Raw genomic sequence first — 16,623 nt, 5'->3', positions numbered from 1 at the left:
GAATAAATTCTACTCCTTATCACTAATCTTCCAAATTTATAGATTTTTTTTTTAATTTCAGGATTGAACTCAGAATCCTGTACATACTAAGCATTTACTCTACTACTAAACTATACTCTCAACCCACCTAAAATTTAATTTAATGCCATTTAGTGGTCTGTCACAATACAAACATAATTATTAATTTTACCTTTTCTTTAAAGAAATAAAAAACTTCCCCAATGATTGCCTAGAAAACATACAAACTTTGAGCAGAAATTTCATTAACATAGAGTTGACAATAATACCCATTTAGGTGTCAAGTTTTTAGTCTGCCAAACAAAACTACTGTTTCTGTATCTCTCTTCCTAGTGCTAATTTAGTCATCCCCACATGAATATTTTAATGGTGGAGGTCAGAGATTGGCCAGCATATCCTGATTTCTGGCCTTGATTAAGTTAATTTCTCTAGCACAGATGAAATATTTCCATAAGACAAAATTCCATTGTTGTACTAACCACTATAAATGTAACCAGGAATTATACTCATACATACACCTGTAACCATTTTAATTAATTAGCCATACAAAGAGGTCCAGAATTTGAAATATCTACAAAAGCCCACTGCTCTCAAGTAATATAAAGGAAGGGGAGAGAGAATAAAATTAGAATTACAGGCCTACAGAAATAACAGGTTTAAGTATCCAGAAATTTCCCTAGGCCTACAATGACAGATTTTCAAAACGTGCAGAATTAGAACACATTTGCCTATGGGAAAGACAATTAATTTTTAAATTACTGCACACTGACTAATTTTTTCCCTTTCTCAAGGAGTCCACACCCAGACCAGGTTAAAAATCCACTAAGTTTCTAATGTGTAACCTGTACAAATACTCTGGTCTTATCATAAAATTTTGCAACAAAGGCAACCAAGCAACTTGCATACTTTGTGTAATATGATTCCAACTGTTAGAAAACTGACCTGATACCAGTTATAAATCTAGGTTTCTAGAAATGGGAATTCTATCAATAATTAGATTTACACCATAAGATACCACTTAATGCCACAGTTAAAAGTTTATTCAATTCAGGGATTTCAAAAACACTTATATGTTTTTAGTTACTTCTTACTAATGATAACTCCTTTCTAACACTCTGAAAGGTATCAATAGGTACAATTATAAAAAGCCCAATCATTCTTTAATAAAACCTGTTAGAATTCATTATCACACTATCTTTGCATTGCCACCTAGCTTGAACAGAATTTTTTTTTTAATTTTTGAAAAGTTCATATTACCAAAAAGATCCATTTAATTCTTTATATCAAATTAACAAATCAACTGACATGGTGGCACAAGCCTGTACTTCCCAGCACTTCAGAAGGCTGAGGAGGAGGATGGCAAGTTTGAGGCCAGCCTGGGCAACATAACAAGTCCCTATCTATAAAACTTAAAAAAAAAAAAAAAAAAAAGTCCCTGCTATTATCAAAAATAAAGTCCCTGCTATTATCAAAAATATTGCCAAGTGCTTCCTCAATAACACAAACCAGTCTTTCACACATTCCTCATCTCTTTAGAGAAATAGAAAGAGGGTAAGGAGGGCTGGGGGTTGTGGCTAAGAGGTGGAGCGCTCTCCCAGCTTGCGTGAGGCACTGGGTTCGATCCTCAGCACCACATAAAAATAAAATATTGTGTCCACCTATAACTAAAAAATAAAAATATTAAAAAAAAAGAAAAAAAGAAAGAGGTAAGGAGGAGCAGGTCACTGTTTGTTCCATCCAACATGTCAATAAAAGTCACCTCTTAATAAATAATTATTTGGGGGCTGGGGTTATAGCTCTGTGGTAGAGCACTTGCCTAGCACCCACTGAGTTCGATCCTCAACACCACATAAAAATAAATAAATAGGGGCTGGGGCTGGGGCTCATTGGTAGAGCACTTGCCTAGCACCCACTGGATTGGATCCTCAACACCACAATAAAATAAATAAATAGGGGCTAGGGCTGGGGCTCGGTGCTAGAGCACTTGCCTAGCATGTATGAGGCACCGGGGGTTCGAATTCTCAGGACCACACATGAATAAATAAGTAAAATAAAGGTACATACATCTAAAAAATATTAAATAAATAAGTAAAGGTATTGTTGTCGATCTACAACTAATAAAAAAAAATTAAGTTGAGCAACAAATATACCAAAACTAAATAAATAAATAAATATTTTTAAATCTATACTATATTCTCCTGACAGTTTTTTCCTAAGTATGTATACTTCCCAAAATTTTGAACCCACTGGGCCAACTAATGGGACAAGAAACAAATTACAGGCTCTGGGCAGAGTTCAATGATAGAGTGCTTGCTTAGCATAAGCCAAGCCCTAGGTTCCATCTCCAGCACTGCAAAAAAAAAAAAAAAAAAAAAGAAAAAGAAACAGAAACAAATTACTTTTAAAAGTCAGTCTTTTCACACACATAAGGCGAACTCATCCACGGCCAGGTCCCTCTTCCGAAGGTTTGCCAAGTCACAAGACACACCACTGTTTACAATCCCTCCCATCTGCCCCCTGCCAACATATATCAAACACTCTAGTCACTTGGCTTAAACCAAGTCTCCCAAATAGTCCTCTCAAATCCTAATTTAGACCAAGATGCACTCATTCTGATTCATATTCTTAATGGAAAAATTTTAAATCATCTGACTTTCACAGGGATAAATAGTGCCTTTTAATGCAACCGAACCCTAGATCCTCAAGCTTTCCAACCAGAGCCCCATATCTACAAGTATACTTTTAAATTCTGTACTTTTAGACATATTTTCAATGTGAGTATCCTGCCCTCTTGGCTTTCAAAGACGGCGGCCAACTTTCAGTTCCAGTACTAGATCACATTTCTTTTATTTCATTGCTACACACACCCTGTTATTTCAGGTTGAGGCCTACTGATTCCACTACCACCCACTAGCTCTTAGTGGAAAAGAAATGAAACCAAATATATTTACCACCATTCTCTTTACAGATAGCTATTAAACATCTACCATTTTTATTGCAGATTTCATATTAACATAGAATCTATCATAAATATCCATTGTTCAGAACCATTGTAGGGCACCTATTTTAATGGTCTCCAAACTCAAAACAATAGTTCAGTTAATGCTGCAGGAGGAGGGAGGGGAATATGATTCACCAAAAACTGCAATGAAGAGTAATGGAATATTTTCACCAGTGGTATGCTAAAACTAAGAGTTTCTTTCAGAGGAGAATACTGCTAAGCAACCATCACTGTAACAATAAATCCACCGGACTCAAAGGTTGCAAAGCAAGGAAGATAGGAAGAAACACGTAGATGGGGTCTTCCCGCAGCTTCTCTAGAGGTTAGGAGAGAACAAAGTCACTGCTGCACTGTCACTTGAGGGAAAGGGGGAGGAGGCGGATCATCTTGGAAACCCAGCCCCTTGGGCTGGAGCAGGCGGGGAGAACTCAGCGAGGCTGCCTGGGATTAACATTCTCGTTCTACTCTCTCCCCCCTTCTAGAAGCTCCCCTCCTCGCTCCAGCGCAGAGGCCGGAGTCCCAGATGACTGCCCATTCTAATCTATTCCCCGTAGGATGTAGGGACAACCAGAGAAAAGAACTGAGTCAGGAGGCTGAGGCTGAACGGGGATTCCCACGACCCCTCCCCAAGCCCCTTCAACCTCTCCCAGAACACTACCAAACCCAGAAGGGTTGGTGTCGGGGGTGCCCCATACAGGTGTGCCCGCCCGGGAGGGGCGCACGGGCCAGGCCGCGGGCTGCCGCGGGCTCCCGAAGCGCGGCCCCAACCCCAACCCAGCACGGCAGAGCACGCCGACCCCGGCGCCCTGCGGCGGCCCAGAGGGGCGCGCCCGCGCCGCAGCAGCCTCCCAACCCCAGTCCCGAGGCACCGAGGCCCACCCGCCCTCCGGTCGGGCACCCAGTCCAGACCGCGGGCGCGGCCTAACTGCTCGCCCCGCAGCTCGCCCCCGGCACCCGAGGGTCGCCGTACCTGGGCGGCGGCCTCCAGCTTGCCCTCGAAGGTGAAGTCCAGCAAGTCGGGCTTGAGGCAAAGGCTGTAGTTGATGGGGGAGACATCGGCGGGCAGCCGCTCGAAGGGCCTCTTCTCCGGCATCGCGGCGAGGCCCAGGCTGTGGAGGCGGCGGCGGCGAGAGCGGCTGAGGAGGAGAAGGAGGAGGGGAGGAGGCGGAGGGCCGAGGAAGAGCAGGCGGCGAGCGAGGGAGGGGGCGGCGGCTGCCAGCCACATCCACCGAGCGCGGGCGACCGCCTGAGGAGAGCCACTGAGGGAGCTTGGGGGGCGGGGGAGAAATCCAGCCGGAGAGCCAGGGGCCGGCAGGGCGGCAGTGCGGGCGGGCAGCGGGCGGGCGGTCGGGCTGGCTGCCTACGGGGAAGGGGGCGGAGGGGAGGGAAAGGGAGGAGGACCCGCAAGGAGGGAGGGAGGAAGGGAGGGAGGGAGGTGGCAGCGGCGGCTGCGTGCGCGGTCCCGCCAGTAGGGCGCGCCCCCGCGAAGTGCACGCGCGCTGAGGCAGTGGGCGGGGCGGCGAGGGCGCGGCTGGCAGAGCGGGAGTGCGAGAACCTGCTGCAAGCCCTGCACCTGTCGGCGCCTGTTAGGAGAGAGGGCTGCCTGCGAACCGGAAGGAGCCGGGAAGGGCTTGAGAAGCCAAGGGGAATGTGAGAGGGGCGCCTGGGTTACCTTGGGAAGTTGGCTCCTACACGTTTGGTCAGTTTCGTCAGGGTAACATGTTAAAATATCAGTTCAGAGCAAAGCCCCAAACTGGATTCTTCCTTCAGATCAGCGGGGAGCCCTGATCTGAGTTTCTTTGCCTCTAATTTCTTTAATTTTATTTTAGGTAGCAAGTTCAAAGAATGATTTGAAAATTTTTTTTTACAGTAAAACTTTAATAATCCAGATTACTCTGGCTAATGAGATTTGGACCTTCAGAAGAGTAGTTTCATGAGACAGGAGGATCGCGAGTTCAAAGCCAGCCTCCGCAAAAAAAGCTAGGTGCTAAGCAACTCAGTGAGACCCTGCCTCTAAATAAAATACAAAATAGGGCTGGGGATGTGGCTCAGTGGTTAAGTGCCCTTGGGTTCAATCCCTGGTACCAAAATAAAATTTTAAAAAAATTTAAGGACATACAGCTAATAATTAGCGAAGTTGGAATTGGGACCCAAATCCTTGACAATTTTGCAACAGCTTCCCTATTTTTCTAACTCTCTAGTTTTGTTTTATTCTAATCCATCTGTATCTCAGCTTTTCAAAATGTTATTTTCATTATGCAAAAACCCATAAGGCTCCTCTTGTCTGTTAAAGCAAATTTTATTTATAACCATTGAAGGCTGTTCATGAACTGTCCTTACCATTTTTCCAGGCTTGTTTTTTGTTTTTGTTTTGTTTTGTTTCTTTTAACATAAATTCTCCAGTCTTAACAAGCTAACCTGTTTTCTGATTGGCCTTTACAACTTGCTCATTCTCTCTTCTCTACCATTGCTCACACATTATTGCTGGAATGACCTCCTCATCTTTTTTTTTGTCAAACCCATGCCCCTCCCTTCTTTTAAACACCTTTTCCGGAAAGTCCTCATTGACTAACTCCACCCAAAATCTAAACCCTTTCCCATCAGTTTACAAGTACTGTGTTTTACTGACTTATTTCTACACATTCTTTTGTTCTATAACTGCACTTTAAATTTGTTTTTATATGTATCTGCAAGATATACTACTAGCAAGAGCTTGCTTTCTTACTGTTCTTTACACACACACACACACACACACACACACACACACACACACTTGTTTTTCTTTTTAATAACCTGCTTTCTAATCCTTATATTACTTCCAGTGCTGGGCCATACACAAAGTACTATTGCTATTGAACTGACTAACCAATTGATTAAGAGAAAATATTTATTCAGTTTGTGGCCTTTACTTTATGTGTGCCCCACAGAGAAACCTGTAGCTAAAGGCAACTTTCTTTTATAAAAATCGCAGGTAAGATTATAAACAAAAACATCAAGGCTATAGACTTTGTGTCAACAGTAATTGTGATCTTGCTAAGAAAGGGAAAAGGCTTACTTGGCCCTGTCCCAGGTCCCATGACCAAAGAGGCCTCAATGTAGCAAGTCAAGGATGAACCCAGACTTATTATGTACAATTTGGAATAGGGTAGTAGAATGTAACATACAATTCCCTTAAATATAACTGGATGCTCCATGCACACTTCTCTGAAATAACTGAAATGAAGAATTCAAGGAACCTCAGAGTTAATTCCCCTCCTTGGTGCTTCAGAAGGAGTGGGAAAGCCAATAAAGTCTCAATGTCATTAGCCCTACTTCTAACAGATTTCTGGGCTTCTGTTTACCAAGCCTCTGAAAATCTGCAAGTGAAAAAAAAAAAAACTGTGGAAGTTCATAAATTTCAATAAAAAGTTAAGAAAGTAGACTGGAGCCGGGTGCAGTGGCACAGGCCTATAATCCCAGCTGCTCAGGAGGCTGAGACAGGAGAATCTTGAGTGAAAGAGAGGCACTAAGCAAGTCAGTGAGACCCTGTTTCTAAACAATATACATAAAAGGGCTGGGGATGTGGCTCAGGGGTTGAGTGCCCCTGAGTTAAATCCCCAGTACAAAAAAAAAAAAAAAAAAAAAAAAAGACTGGGAATATATAGATCAGTGATACAGCATTAGACTACATAAGGCCCTGGATTCATTCACCAACACCAAAAAAAAAAAAAAAATTAAATCTATTGTTAATGTCAGAAAGGTCCTCTGAGCAGGAATGGTAAAGGGTTGGTGTAAAGAATATATGGAGCCTATGTTAGCCACTAAAGTAGATGTTTCAAAGAAAAAAGAATAAAAAGAAGTTGGAAAAGGGAGCCAAAATATTCAGGCAGGAGAAAAAGAAACCTTGGCTGTGAAACATTAAAAGGAGAAGAGAAAGATGTGAAGAGTTTGGGATGAAAAAACCCAACCTATTAAAGCAAAACAAAACATCACTGTTACTGTTTAGCTTTCCTGATTTAGAAATTATAGCCTTCACTGTCGATTTCAATCAAGGAAATCATAACTCTAATTCCAGTAATTTGAATCTTACCTGAGGAATACAGTGAAGGGGTTCCAAAAGCCAGGGACACAAAAAACTGGAGAGCAATCCATGGGGACCTAATATCATGAGATCTCCACCTTGACTCTTTTGTAACTTAAAAGGGCTGTTGGAATGACAGTTGGAAATGTGAGTGGATGGAATGTTGCCTGTCCATCAGTGAGTGTTCTTCATGAAAGGAAGTAAGGTAATTCCATATCCTTTAAGAAGTATGTTATACTTTGGGGCATGATGGCATGCATCTGTAATCCCAGCTACTTGGGAAGCTGAGGCAGGAGAATTCAAGTTCAAGGCAAGTCTGAGCAGTTTAGGGAGACCTTGTCTCAAAATAAAATTAAAAGGGCTGGAGATGTAGCTCAGTGGTAAAGCACCACTGGGCTCAATCACCAGTGCAATACCACAAAAAGAAAAAGAAAAGAAAAGAAACAGCATACTATATTAGCTGGGCATAGTCACAGTGGTGTAATACCAGCTACTCCAGATCACTTGCCTAGCATGTGTAAGGCCCTGGGTTAGATTTTCCCATACTAGAAAAAAAGAAAAGAAAAAGAAAAAAACTTATACTAATAAATAGATGATATAATAATATTTGAGAAAAATATAAATATACATAGGCTTAGTTATTTGAGAGTAGCAATGTTATATATATATATATATAAAACTATGGCAGAAGAAAAGCTTGTGTCTAGTCCAAAAGATTTCTATTTCTCTTAGTATCTTTCCATCAGGAAGTTCAAAAAGTCATACATTTCCACCTGTCTCACTTCCTTTCTAGCCCTCCCCACCCCCATTTTTTTCAGCATTGATGTTTCCCTTCTTACAACCACTAAGGCAGTTTTATATACCAATCCCAAAATAACAACCAGCTACATGACTTAACCCAGGCCCTTCATTGGTGATCTTCAAATTGAAATGACCTTATTTGACTGTGTCCTCTCTATAAAACGTTAGGCACCAGAGTTTTGCAGAATATGAGTTAGAGAGTGAAGCCAACACCCTTTGCTAGAGACAAGAAAAAATGCATATGTCTATGATGTGTGGGTCTCTGGAATGCTGCTACAACATTTCTTGTAGAATCCCCAAGTCTTTAAAGGCTATAGTGTTCTGGAGCTGGCATGCTGACATTGAGTTTACAATGATGTTTGCTATGGTTTCAAATCCAAATAAAAATAAATAAATCACTGTGGGCTCATATAGAACCAGTCCGGTAGAGTAGCCAAGAGGATTAGAAGTCTCAGCAGTTTGACAACAAAATCTCAGAAGGCCTCAGTTTCTCCACCCTTGGCTCTATTTTTTTTTTTAATTTTTTTAATATTTTATTTTTTAGTTATCGGCGGACACAACATCTTTGTTTGTATGTGGTGCTGAGGATCGAACCTGGGCCACACGCTTGCCAGGCGAGCGTGCTACCGCTGAGCCACATCTCCAGCCCCCTTGGCTCTATTTCTTCTGAAATCTCTGATGAGAAGAATTGACATCAAAATTAATCCTCTCTCAATATCTGATAGAGAATAAGCTCAACCTTTGTCCAATCCCAGGGTTAAGGGTGGGGTGAAGAGAAGAAATCCAACACACTAAGGCATGCCAACTCAGTAGACTCTCATCCCGTGGGGTGTGATTTAACAACAGCGATTCGCCTTGGAGTCTCAGTCACAAGCATAACTGAAGATGAGATTCCTCAGCTGCCAGGCTTCCTACAGAGTTTGTACAGGAGTCAAGATTCATACACAGACAAAAAGCATAGGGGAAGGGAGAAATTTTGTGACCCGCTTATTCCAGAACTCAACTGACAGTCATCTTGTCCCCAGTAAACAAATAATGTTAGAGCTGAAGAGAAACAAGGTAAGTATCTGGGACCCTTTCATTTTCAGATACTGTGCATTTTCTTTTTCTTTTCTTTTTTTTTCTTTTGGTACCGGGGATTGAACTCAGGGGCACTCAACCACTGAGCCCCAGCCCCAGCTCTATCTTGTATTTTTTTTTTTTTTTTTAGAGAAAGGGTCTCATTGAGTTGCTTTGCGCCTTGATTTTCCTGAAGCTGGTGCTGAGCTCATGATCCTCCTGCCTCAGCTTCTTCCTCCACTGGGATTATAGGCGAGCACCACCATGCCTGGCAGATACTGTGCATTTTCTAGCAAAATAGTTTGGCAAAGAGGCCAGCTTTGAGAATCTGTGAAGTCGCCTTCATCTTTCTTTTTTTGTTGTTGTTGTTAAACAAAATCTAGATGGTGTCCCAGCTACTCAGGAGCCGGAGGCAGGAAGATTACAAGCCTTAGCCAGCCTCAGCTACTTAGTGAGGCCCTGAGCAACTTAGTGAGACCCCAGCTCAAAAAATTCTAGAGGACTAGGGATGAAGCTCATTGGTAAAGCACCTGAGATTCAATCACCAGTACAAAAAAAAAAAAAAAGAAAAAAAAATCTAGATGGTAACACCTCTGTATTGTGAATTGAACTCACAAAAACCAAAGAGACAAAAAGCAATTCGAACTGCTCATATTATTTAATCCTGGGAAGCCTGAACCAGCAGGTTTCTGGATATGCTCTATTTTAGTTCAAAGTGCGATCACACTGTATAAAATATACATTCACTGAGAATGAGGCATAGCACAGATACCCTAGGGATCTGACACAGGAATTAGGGCATGTTCAAAAAAAAAAAAAAAAAAGACATTTTTTCAGGAAAAAAGGCACAATTTAAACCATTCAGGGGAAATTTTTGTTCTTCTTGCCTTAAACTTATGCAACTTAGCTAGTGCCTAGAGACCACAATTTTAGTCACTTTGCATCAGGAAAAACCCTGAACTCTTCTGTGTCCTGTCCTGATATGTCTCAGCGCCAAGAAATACCAATATATGTCATCTTTGTTTAACCCTATGCACTTTTGCTAAAGTGATTCATTACTGTTTTATCTCAATGCAAAAAGGTATCAATAGATGCAAGGGAGAGTGACAGGATCAAAATAATGGGAGAAGTGGAAGGGAGGGAAGTGAGAGACTATTTTACAGAAATTATTACTGACAGGGTAAATGGATGTCTTTAGTTTATAAGTTCCACCCCCTTTTATTTTTTCCATGAACTAGAACAGTAGAGTGAGTTCTATCCAAGTTGGTTTCAGGTTTAAATTTTACAAACTACAGTCCTGAAAGTGGACAAGATTCATCATTCTCCTAAATAAGACATTCACATGACAAAATCTTTAAGGCCTTTGAATTCCATAGTTTCTCTCCCATTTCATGATAAAGGGAAAGAGAAAATAGTATACTATGTTACAAACCCTAGGATTCATTCTTTACTTTTTGATAGCCCACACAAGTTGGAAATTAGTTCCTTTTTCTTTTTAAAAATTATTGGTATGGGTGCTTCAAATAAAAGGGAAGAAGAAACTGACACAAGACAGACATAGTTGCAGCAATTTTCCCAAGGTTAACTGCAAAGCAAAGACTAAAGTCACGACTCCCAACCTTGTCCCCTTTCCAAATGTCCTTGCTGTCCTAGGTAACTAACAGAGGACAAGTGTTGAAGTATTAGGGGGACCATCCATGCCCTAGATTTTTTTTTTTCTTTTTTGTACCTAGATTTTTTTTTCTTTTTTTGAACTGGGGATTGAACTCGGAGGTACTAGGCCACTGAGCCACATCCCCATCCCTATTTTGTATTGTATTTAGAGACAGGGTCTCATTGAGTTGCTTAGTGCCTTGCCCTTTCTGAGGCTGGCTTTGAACTTGAGATCCTCCTGTCTCAGCCTCCCAAACTTCTGGGATTACAGGCATGTGCTACTGCGCCCAGCCATGCCCTAGATTTTGCAGAATGGTCCTGAGTGCAAATATTCTCCATTGCCGTTATAAGCCATGTAAATATCTTAGAAATCCCAATATTCTGGCATTTGACTTGAAATAAAATGGGAAGAAAAAAAAAGGATTTTATATCTGAGAATCAAGACAAAGAGGGCACATGATAGCTGGTGTTAAGGCCTGGTAACAGGAAGGAGACAGAAAGATCTGATTGCTAGAATAACCAGGCAGCTCAAATGAGGGTAACAGAATCTCATCCTTCAGAGCGTCAGCTGATGCTGAAAAGAATGCTCTCTTCATGAGTGCTTAAACCAGACTGACAGCCATGTTGCTGTTTGCAACTTACCTCTGAAGTGACTGTACTCTAGCTTCCACTGGGTAGGTTTCCACCTTGCAGATCTGACATAGAATGACGAGTCCTATGCAATCCAACAAGAGCAGTAGAATAAGGTTTAGAATTTGTAGTAATTCTAACAATGGTGTAACCCTTTAGTGAAAGGAGTGGGGATGAATTCATTAGAACAAAATATTTTCATTCAGCATATTTGAAGTCCTCAAACTGTTTTACAAAATCGAGTCTGTTCATTTCTCACTAAGAATAGAAAATTTAGCAAGAGAAACAAGGTCTCTGGGTTCATAAATTCATATGTTTTATTTTATATACAGATACGAAAATTGTGCTCTTAGTGTGTAATAAGGATTGTATGCATTCCTCTGTTATTGTGTATTTAAAAAATAATAATAAAATCAATTTAAAAAATTCATATGGTTAAGCCTAGGCTTTTAGCCCCTGAACAAACCAATGATAGAAATTCAAATGAAGTATATTCTTTGTTTAATACAATCATTCCATTACTACTCTGAATAAATAAAAATACATTTAAATGTTTTTCACAGTGTAAAGGAAAAAGGTTCAATTCTCCTTTCACCATGATCAATGCTAACCTCATAATATGATTCCTTATAGTAACCCAAAAGGCATGTTCTCATCAGTCGGGTTAGGACTCCTACTAAAAGGTTAAGTCAAGTAACTCTCCTGAGTTCTAGGGTTGCCAGATAAAATATAGGATGCCGAGTTAAACTTGAATTTCACATAAATAGTGAATAGCTTTTAGCTGGGCATGGTGGCGCACACCTGTAATTCCAGCAGCTCTGGAGGCTGAGGTAGGAGGATTGCATGTTCAAAGTTAGCCTCAGCAATTTAATGAGGCGCCAAGCAACCAAGCAACTCAGCAAGACCCTGTCTCTAAATAAAAAAGGGCTGGGGATGTAGCTCAACAGTTAAGAGACTTTGGGTTCAACCCCTGATACAAAAAAAAAAAAAAAAGCAGTGAATAGTTTTTAGTATGTCTCAAATGTTCTGAGAGGTATGCTTATACTAAAAATATATAATAGCTAGGGGCATACTTATATTAAAAACTATTCATTGTAGTTGGAAATTAAAATTTAATTGGGAATCCTGTATTTTTACTTGCTGAATCTGGCAATCCTGCTAGAACTCCACTTTCAGATTTTAAAGATTGCAGCCAATGACTTTTAAATTGTTTGATTTTATAAAAGGGAATTTTAAAATAGCCATGTGCATTTGCAAAAATCTTTTTCTTCAGAGTTGACTGGCATTCTATCATGTTTAATGTTTCAGGCTGTGAGACCCTTAAAAGGATTCTCTGAATCTCTTCTGATTTTCTTATAATACAGGGGATTCACTTTTGTGGAAAACAACATAGGTTAATATCACTGGCTCCATAAGATTAATTTGTCTCTTCAAATATTTCAAATACCTTAAATGCTCTTTCTGAGATTAAATACCCATGTTCAGAATAGGGAGGTGATTGTGCCATATTTTATAAGAAATTACTTTGAGAGTGATATTGGCAAGATTATGTCACATAGCAGCCAAGGGCTGATATACCACACTGGGAAATCAATAATTTTTTTTTATCTGAAAATGATGCCGGCAGAAATTCTAAACCTTATTCGACTGCTCTTGTAAATATCAAAGCTTAAGCACTTTAATAGGGAAGGGGGATGGGAAACACTGTGAAAAGAGAATATTCATTGGATTTTAATCAAAAAAGTATCCCAACAAAATCTCACATTTTACCATAACCCAGAGGAATGAAATCTATTTCATTATCATTAATAATTTGGTTCTTCTGAAAATATCATCTCCTTTTCACTTGTTCTTTTTTTTAGTATTTATTTTTTAGTTTTAGGTGGACACAATATCTTTATTTTATTTTTACATGGTGTTGAGAATCGAATCCAGTGCCTCACGAATGCTAGCGAGCTCTCTATCACTTGAGCCATATCCCCAGCCCTTCACTTGTTCTTTAAACATTTATTGAGCACCTAGAATATGCTACTAATGTTGCATGTGCATGGATATATATATAATTTTTGGATAGAAGTTTATATATATATATATATATATATAAACTTCTATCCAAAAATTATGTACACACAATAAAAAGGCAAATTTGAAATGTTCAAGTGGATGACTACTGACAATTGTAACCACTGTGTAACTACAATTCAAAACAAGATATAGAATCATTTTTTTTTTGTACCAGGAATTGAACCCAGGGGTACTTAACCTCTGAGCAACATCCCCAGCCATTTTTATATTTTTTTACTTAGAGACAGTGTCTAGTTAATTTGCTTAGGGCCTCACTAAGTCTCTGAGGATGGCTTTGAACTTGTGATCCTCCTGCCCGAGTCACTGGGATTACTGGTATGAGGCATCCCACTGGGCTTGTTTTTATTATTGCCATCCAATTATGTGTATCAATAGCTCATTCTTTTATATTCTTTTATATTGTGGTATAATATTGCATGACTATACCACAACTCATATCCATTCTTTCTTTGATACACATTTGGGTTATTTTCAGTTTAGAGCTATTACAATGAAGACCACCTGAGTATTCTTGTATAAATCTTTTTATGGGTATATATGTCTTTGTTTATTTGGGGTACATACTTATGAATGTAATTGCTGGTCATAGGTTAAGTGTATATTTAATTTTATACAAAAACTATCAAATAATTTTCAATGTAGTTATACCATTTTACCTTCCACCAGAAATGTATGAAAGTTCCACTTCTGGTGTTGGGGTTGTGGCTCAGTGGTAGCACGCTTATGTAGCATTCGTGAGGCACTGGGTTCTATTCTCAGCACTACATACAAATAAATAAAATAAAGGCCCATTAACAACTAATTTAAAAAAAAAGAAAGCTCCACTTTCTCCACAACTTTAGTAATATTTAGTGTTAGTCTTTTGTAGCCCTTCTGGTAGATGTGAAGTGGCATCTCAGTATGGTTTTAACTTGCATTTCCGTGATGACTGATGATGTTGAGTATTGTCACAAGTTGGGTTCACATGGTAGCAAACTCAGGGAAATTAAAGGACTCAACATCTGAAAAAGGTATTTCAGTCCATTTTCTTTTGCTATCACAAAATATTCAAGACCAGGTAATTTATAAAGAATAGAAGTTTATTTAGCTCACAGTTCTGGAGACTGGGAAGTCAAAAAAGCATGGTACTAGCCTCTAGTGAGGGCCTTTTGCCACATCACAACATGGCAGAGGGTAACACATGGTGAAAAAAGAACAAATGTGCTAGTTTTGATCTCCCTCTCATAAAACCACTAATGCCATTATAAGGGCCCCACTTTCGTGAACTCATTGATCCTAATTACCTCCCCAGGGTCCCACTTCCAAATATCATTAACATATGAATTGGGGACTGTATTGGTTCTCTTTCCATTGCTATAACAAAATAATTGAGACTGAATATAAATAAAAGAGTTATTTAGTTCATAATTTTGTAGGTTGTTAAGTCCAAGATTAGGCAGCCCCATCCATCCTGACAAGAACCCCCTTGGCTATGTCACAACGTGGTGGAGATTCAGAAAGGGTAAAAGCCATGTGTAGTAGGGGCCAAGTGTGTGGGGTAGACTTGGTTCATCCCAGCCCTTTACAACCCAATCTTGAAAGAACTAATCAGGATCCTTCAATAACTACCATCTCTTCTGAGGGCAGTGCCCCATGACCTCCTCACCTTCCTCTAGATCCTGCTCTTACAGGTTGTACCACCTCCTGGGCTGGGGATATAGCTCAGTTGGTAGAGTGCTTCTCTCACCACAGAAAAAATAAATAAATAAATAAAGAGCTTGTACCACCTCTTACATCATCACACCGGAGAACAAGCTTCCAGAAGATGAACACTTGAGGGGCATACTCAAACCGTATCCAAACCATAGCAAGGATTAATTTCCAACATATTAACTATTAAGGGATACATTCAAGCTACAGTAGAGAGGGAGGGAAAGATAGGAGCACAAATGGGCAGAGTCACATATTGAGCTGTGCCGGTAATCCCAGTGGCTCCAGAAGCTGAGGCAGGAGGATCACACGTTCAAAGCCAGCCTCAGCAAAAGCGAGTGCTTAGTAACTCAGTGAGACCCTATCTCTAAATAAAATTAAAAAATAGGGCTGGGAATGTGGCTTAGTGATTGAGTGCCCCTGAGTTCAATACCCAGTACCCCCTCCAAAAAAAGAAAAAGAAAAAAGAAAAGAAGTTGAGCTGTAGTGGCATCTTAGAGACCTCACCTCAGTTTGGGAAGGGGGTGGTCCTTTATTCACCTGTGCTGATTAGTCATTGGATGCAAGCCATGAGAAGAGGGAGTAAACTTAGGCAAGTCAGGGCTCTTTAGCTGAGGCAATCACTGAAGTGGACTGACAGTTAAGGGCTGTTTGCTGGCAGCCTTCCCAACAGCTGAGGAATAAGTCTTTCTTCCAGAGAGGAGAATTTGGATGATATATCATAGCAATTACTGCAAGCACCTTTTCATGGCTTAGTGGACATTTATGTATCTTTATGAAGTATCTATTCAAATCTTTTGCCCATTTTTTAATTGGATGCTTCATCATTTTGTGGTTGCTTTATATGGAATGCCTATAAATATATGTATGTAGAATGTATGTGTATATATGTACTGACAGTGTTTTTCATAGTACATAATATCATATTCAAATCATAATATGAATGTTTCCCTCTCACAGCACTTTTGCTTCCGTGGTCATATTCTGTGTTTCATGTCCCCTCCCCCCTATCTTTCTCTACATCCCTCACTGTCTCTTTGTATCTATTCTCTATGTTCATCATTGTAGAAACTACAAGATAGGGGCTAGAGTTGTGGATCAGTGGTAGATCACTTGCCTGGCATGTGTGAGGCCCTGGGTTCAATCCTCAACACCATATATAAATAAATAAAGTAAAAAAGATCCATTGACAACTAAAAATACATATTTAAAAAAAAGAAAAAGAAATTACAAGATAGTCATAAAGCCTAAAAACATAGACTGGAATTTATTTTGTACAAATTGGACTCCTGTTATTATTTCTTCCGGGATATGTGAAAACTAAAGATAGCTGGGCACAGGGGCACTCACCTATAATCCCAGCTAGGAGGTTGAGGAAGAAGGATCCAAAGTTTGAGCCAGCTTAGGGAATGTAGTGATATACTGTCTCAAAATAAAAATTAAAAAAAAAAAAAAGATCAACTGAGACAAGGTATCACAAACTCGTTTGCAAGGATTGATAGAAATTCCCCAGGGCCACTGCATGCACAATTGATACAGCACATTGAACTAAGTGTTCTTTTTTTTTTTTTTAATATTTATTTTTTAGTTCTCGGCGGACACAATATCTTTGTCTGTATGTGGTGCT

At 40.0% G+C, this 16,623-nt stretch overlaps 1 protein-coding gene across 1 annotated transcript in view; it reads right to left on the bottom strand.

The window, feature by feature from the left end:
• Positions 1-4,410, bottom strand: part of Npepps (aminopeptidase puromycin sensitive) — a 92,665-nt gene extending 88,255 nt beyond the window's left edge. Inside the window, exon 1 of the mRNA XM_078042139.1 lies at positions 3,990-4,410. Coding sequence (XP_077898265.1) covers positions 3,990-4,244 — 255 coding nt within the window. The 5' untranslated portion in view covers positions 4,245-4,410. The remainder of the gene's footprint in view (positions 1-3,989) is intronic.
• Between the last annotated feature and the right edge of the window lie 12,213 nt (positions 4,411-16,623).

This window comes from Ictidomys tridecemlineatus, chromosome 3 (assembly GCF_052094955.1).
Source record: "Ictidomys tridecemlineatus isolate mIctTri1 chromosome 3, mIctTri1.hap1, whole genome shotgun sequence".
Classification (NCBI taxonomy): Eukaryota; Metazoa; Chordata; class Mammalia; order Rodentia; family Sciuridae; genus Ictidomys; species Ictidomys tridecemlineatus.
This window is presented reverse-complemented; position numbering and strand designations above follow the sequence as displayed.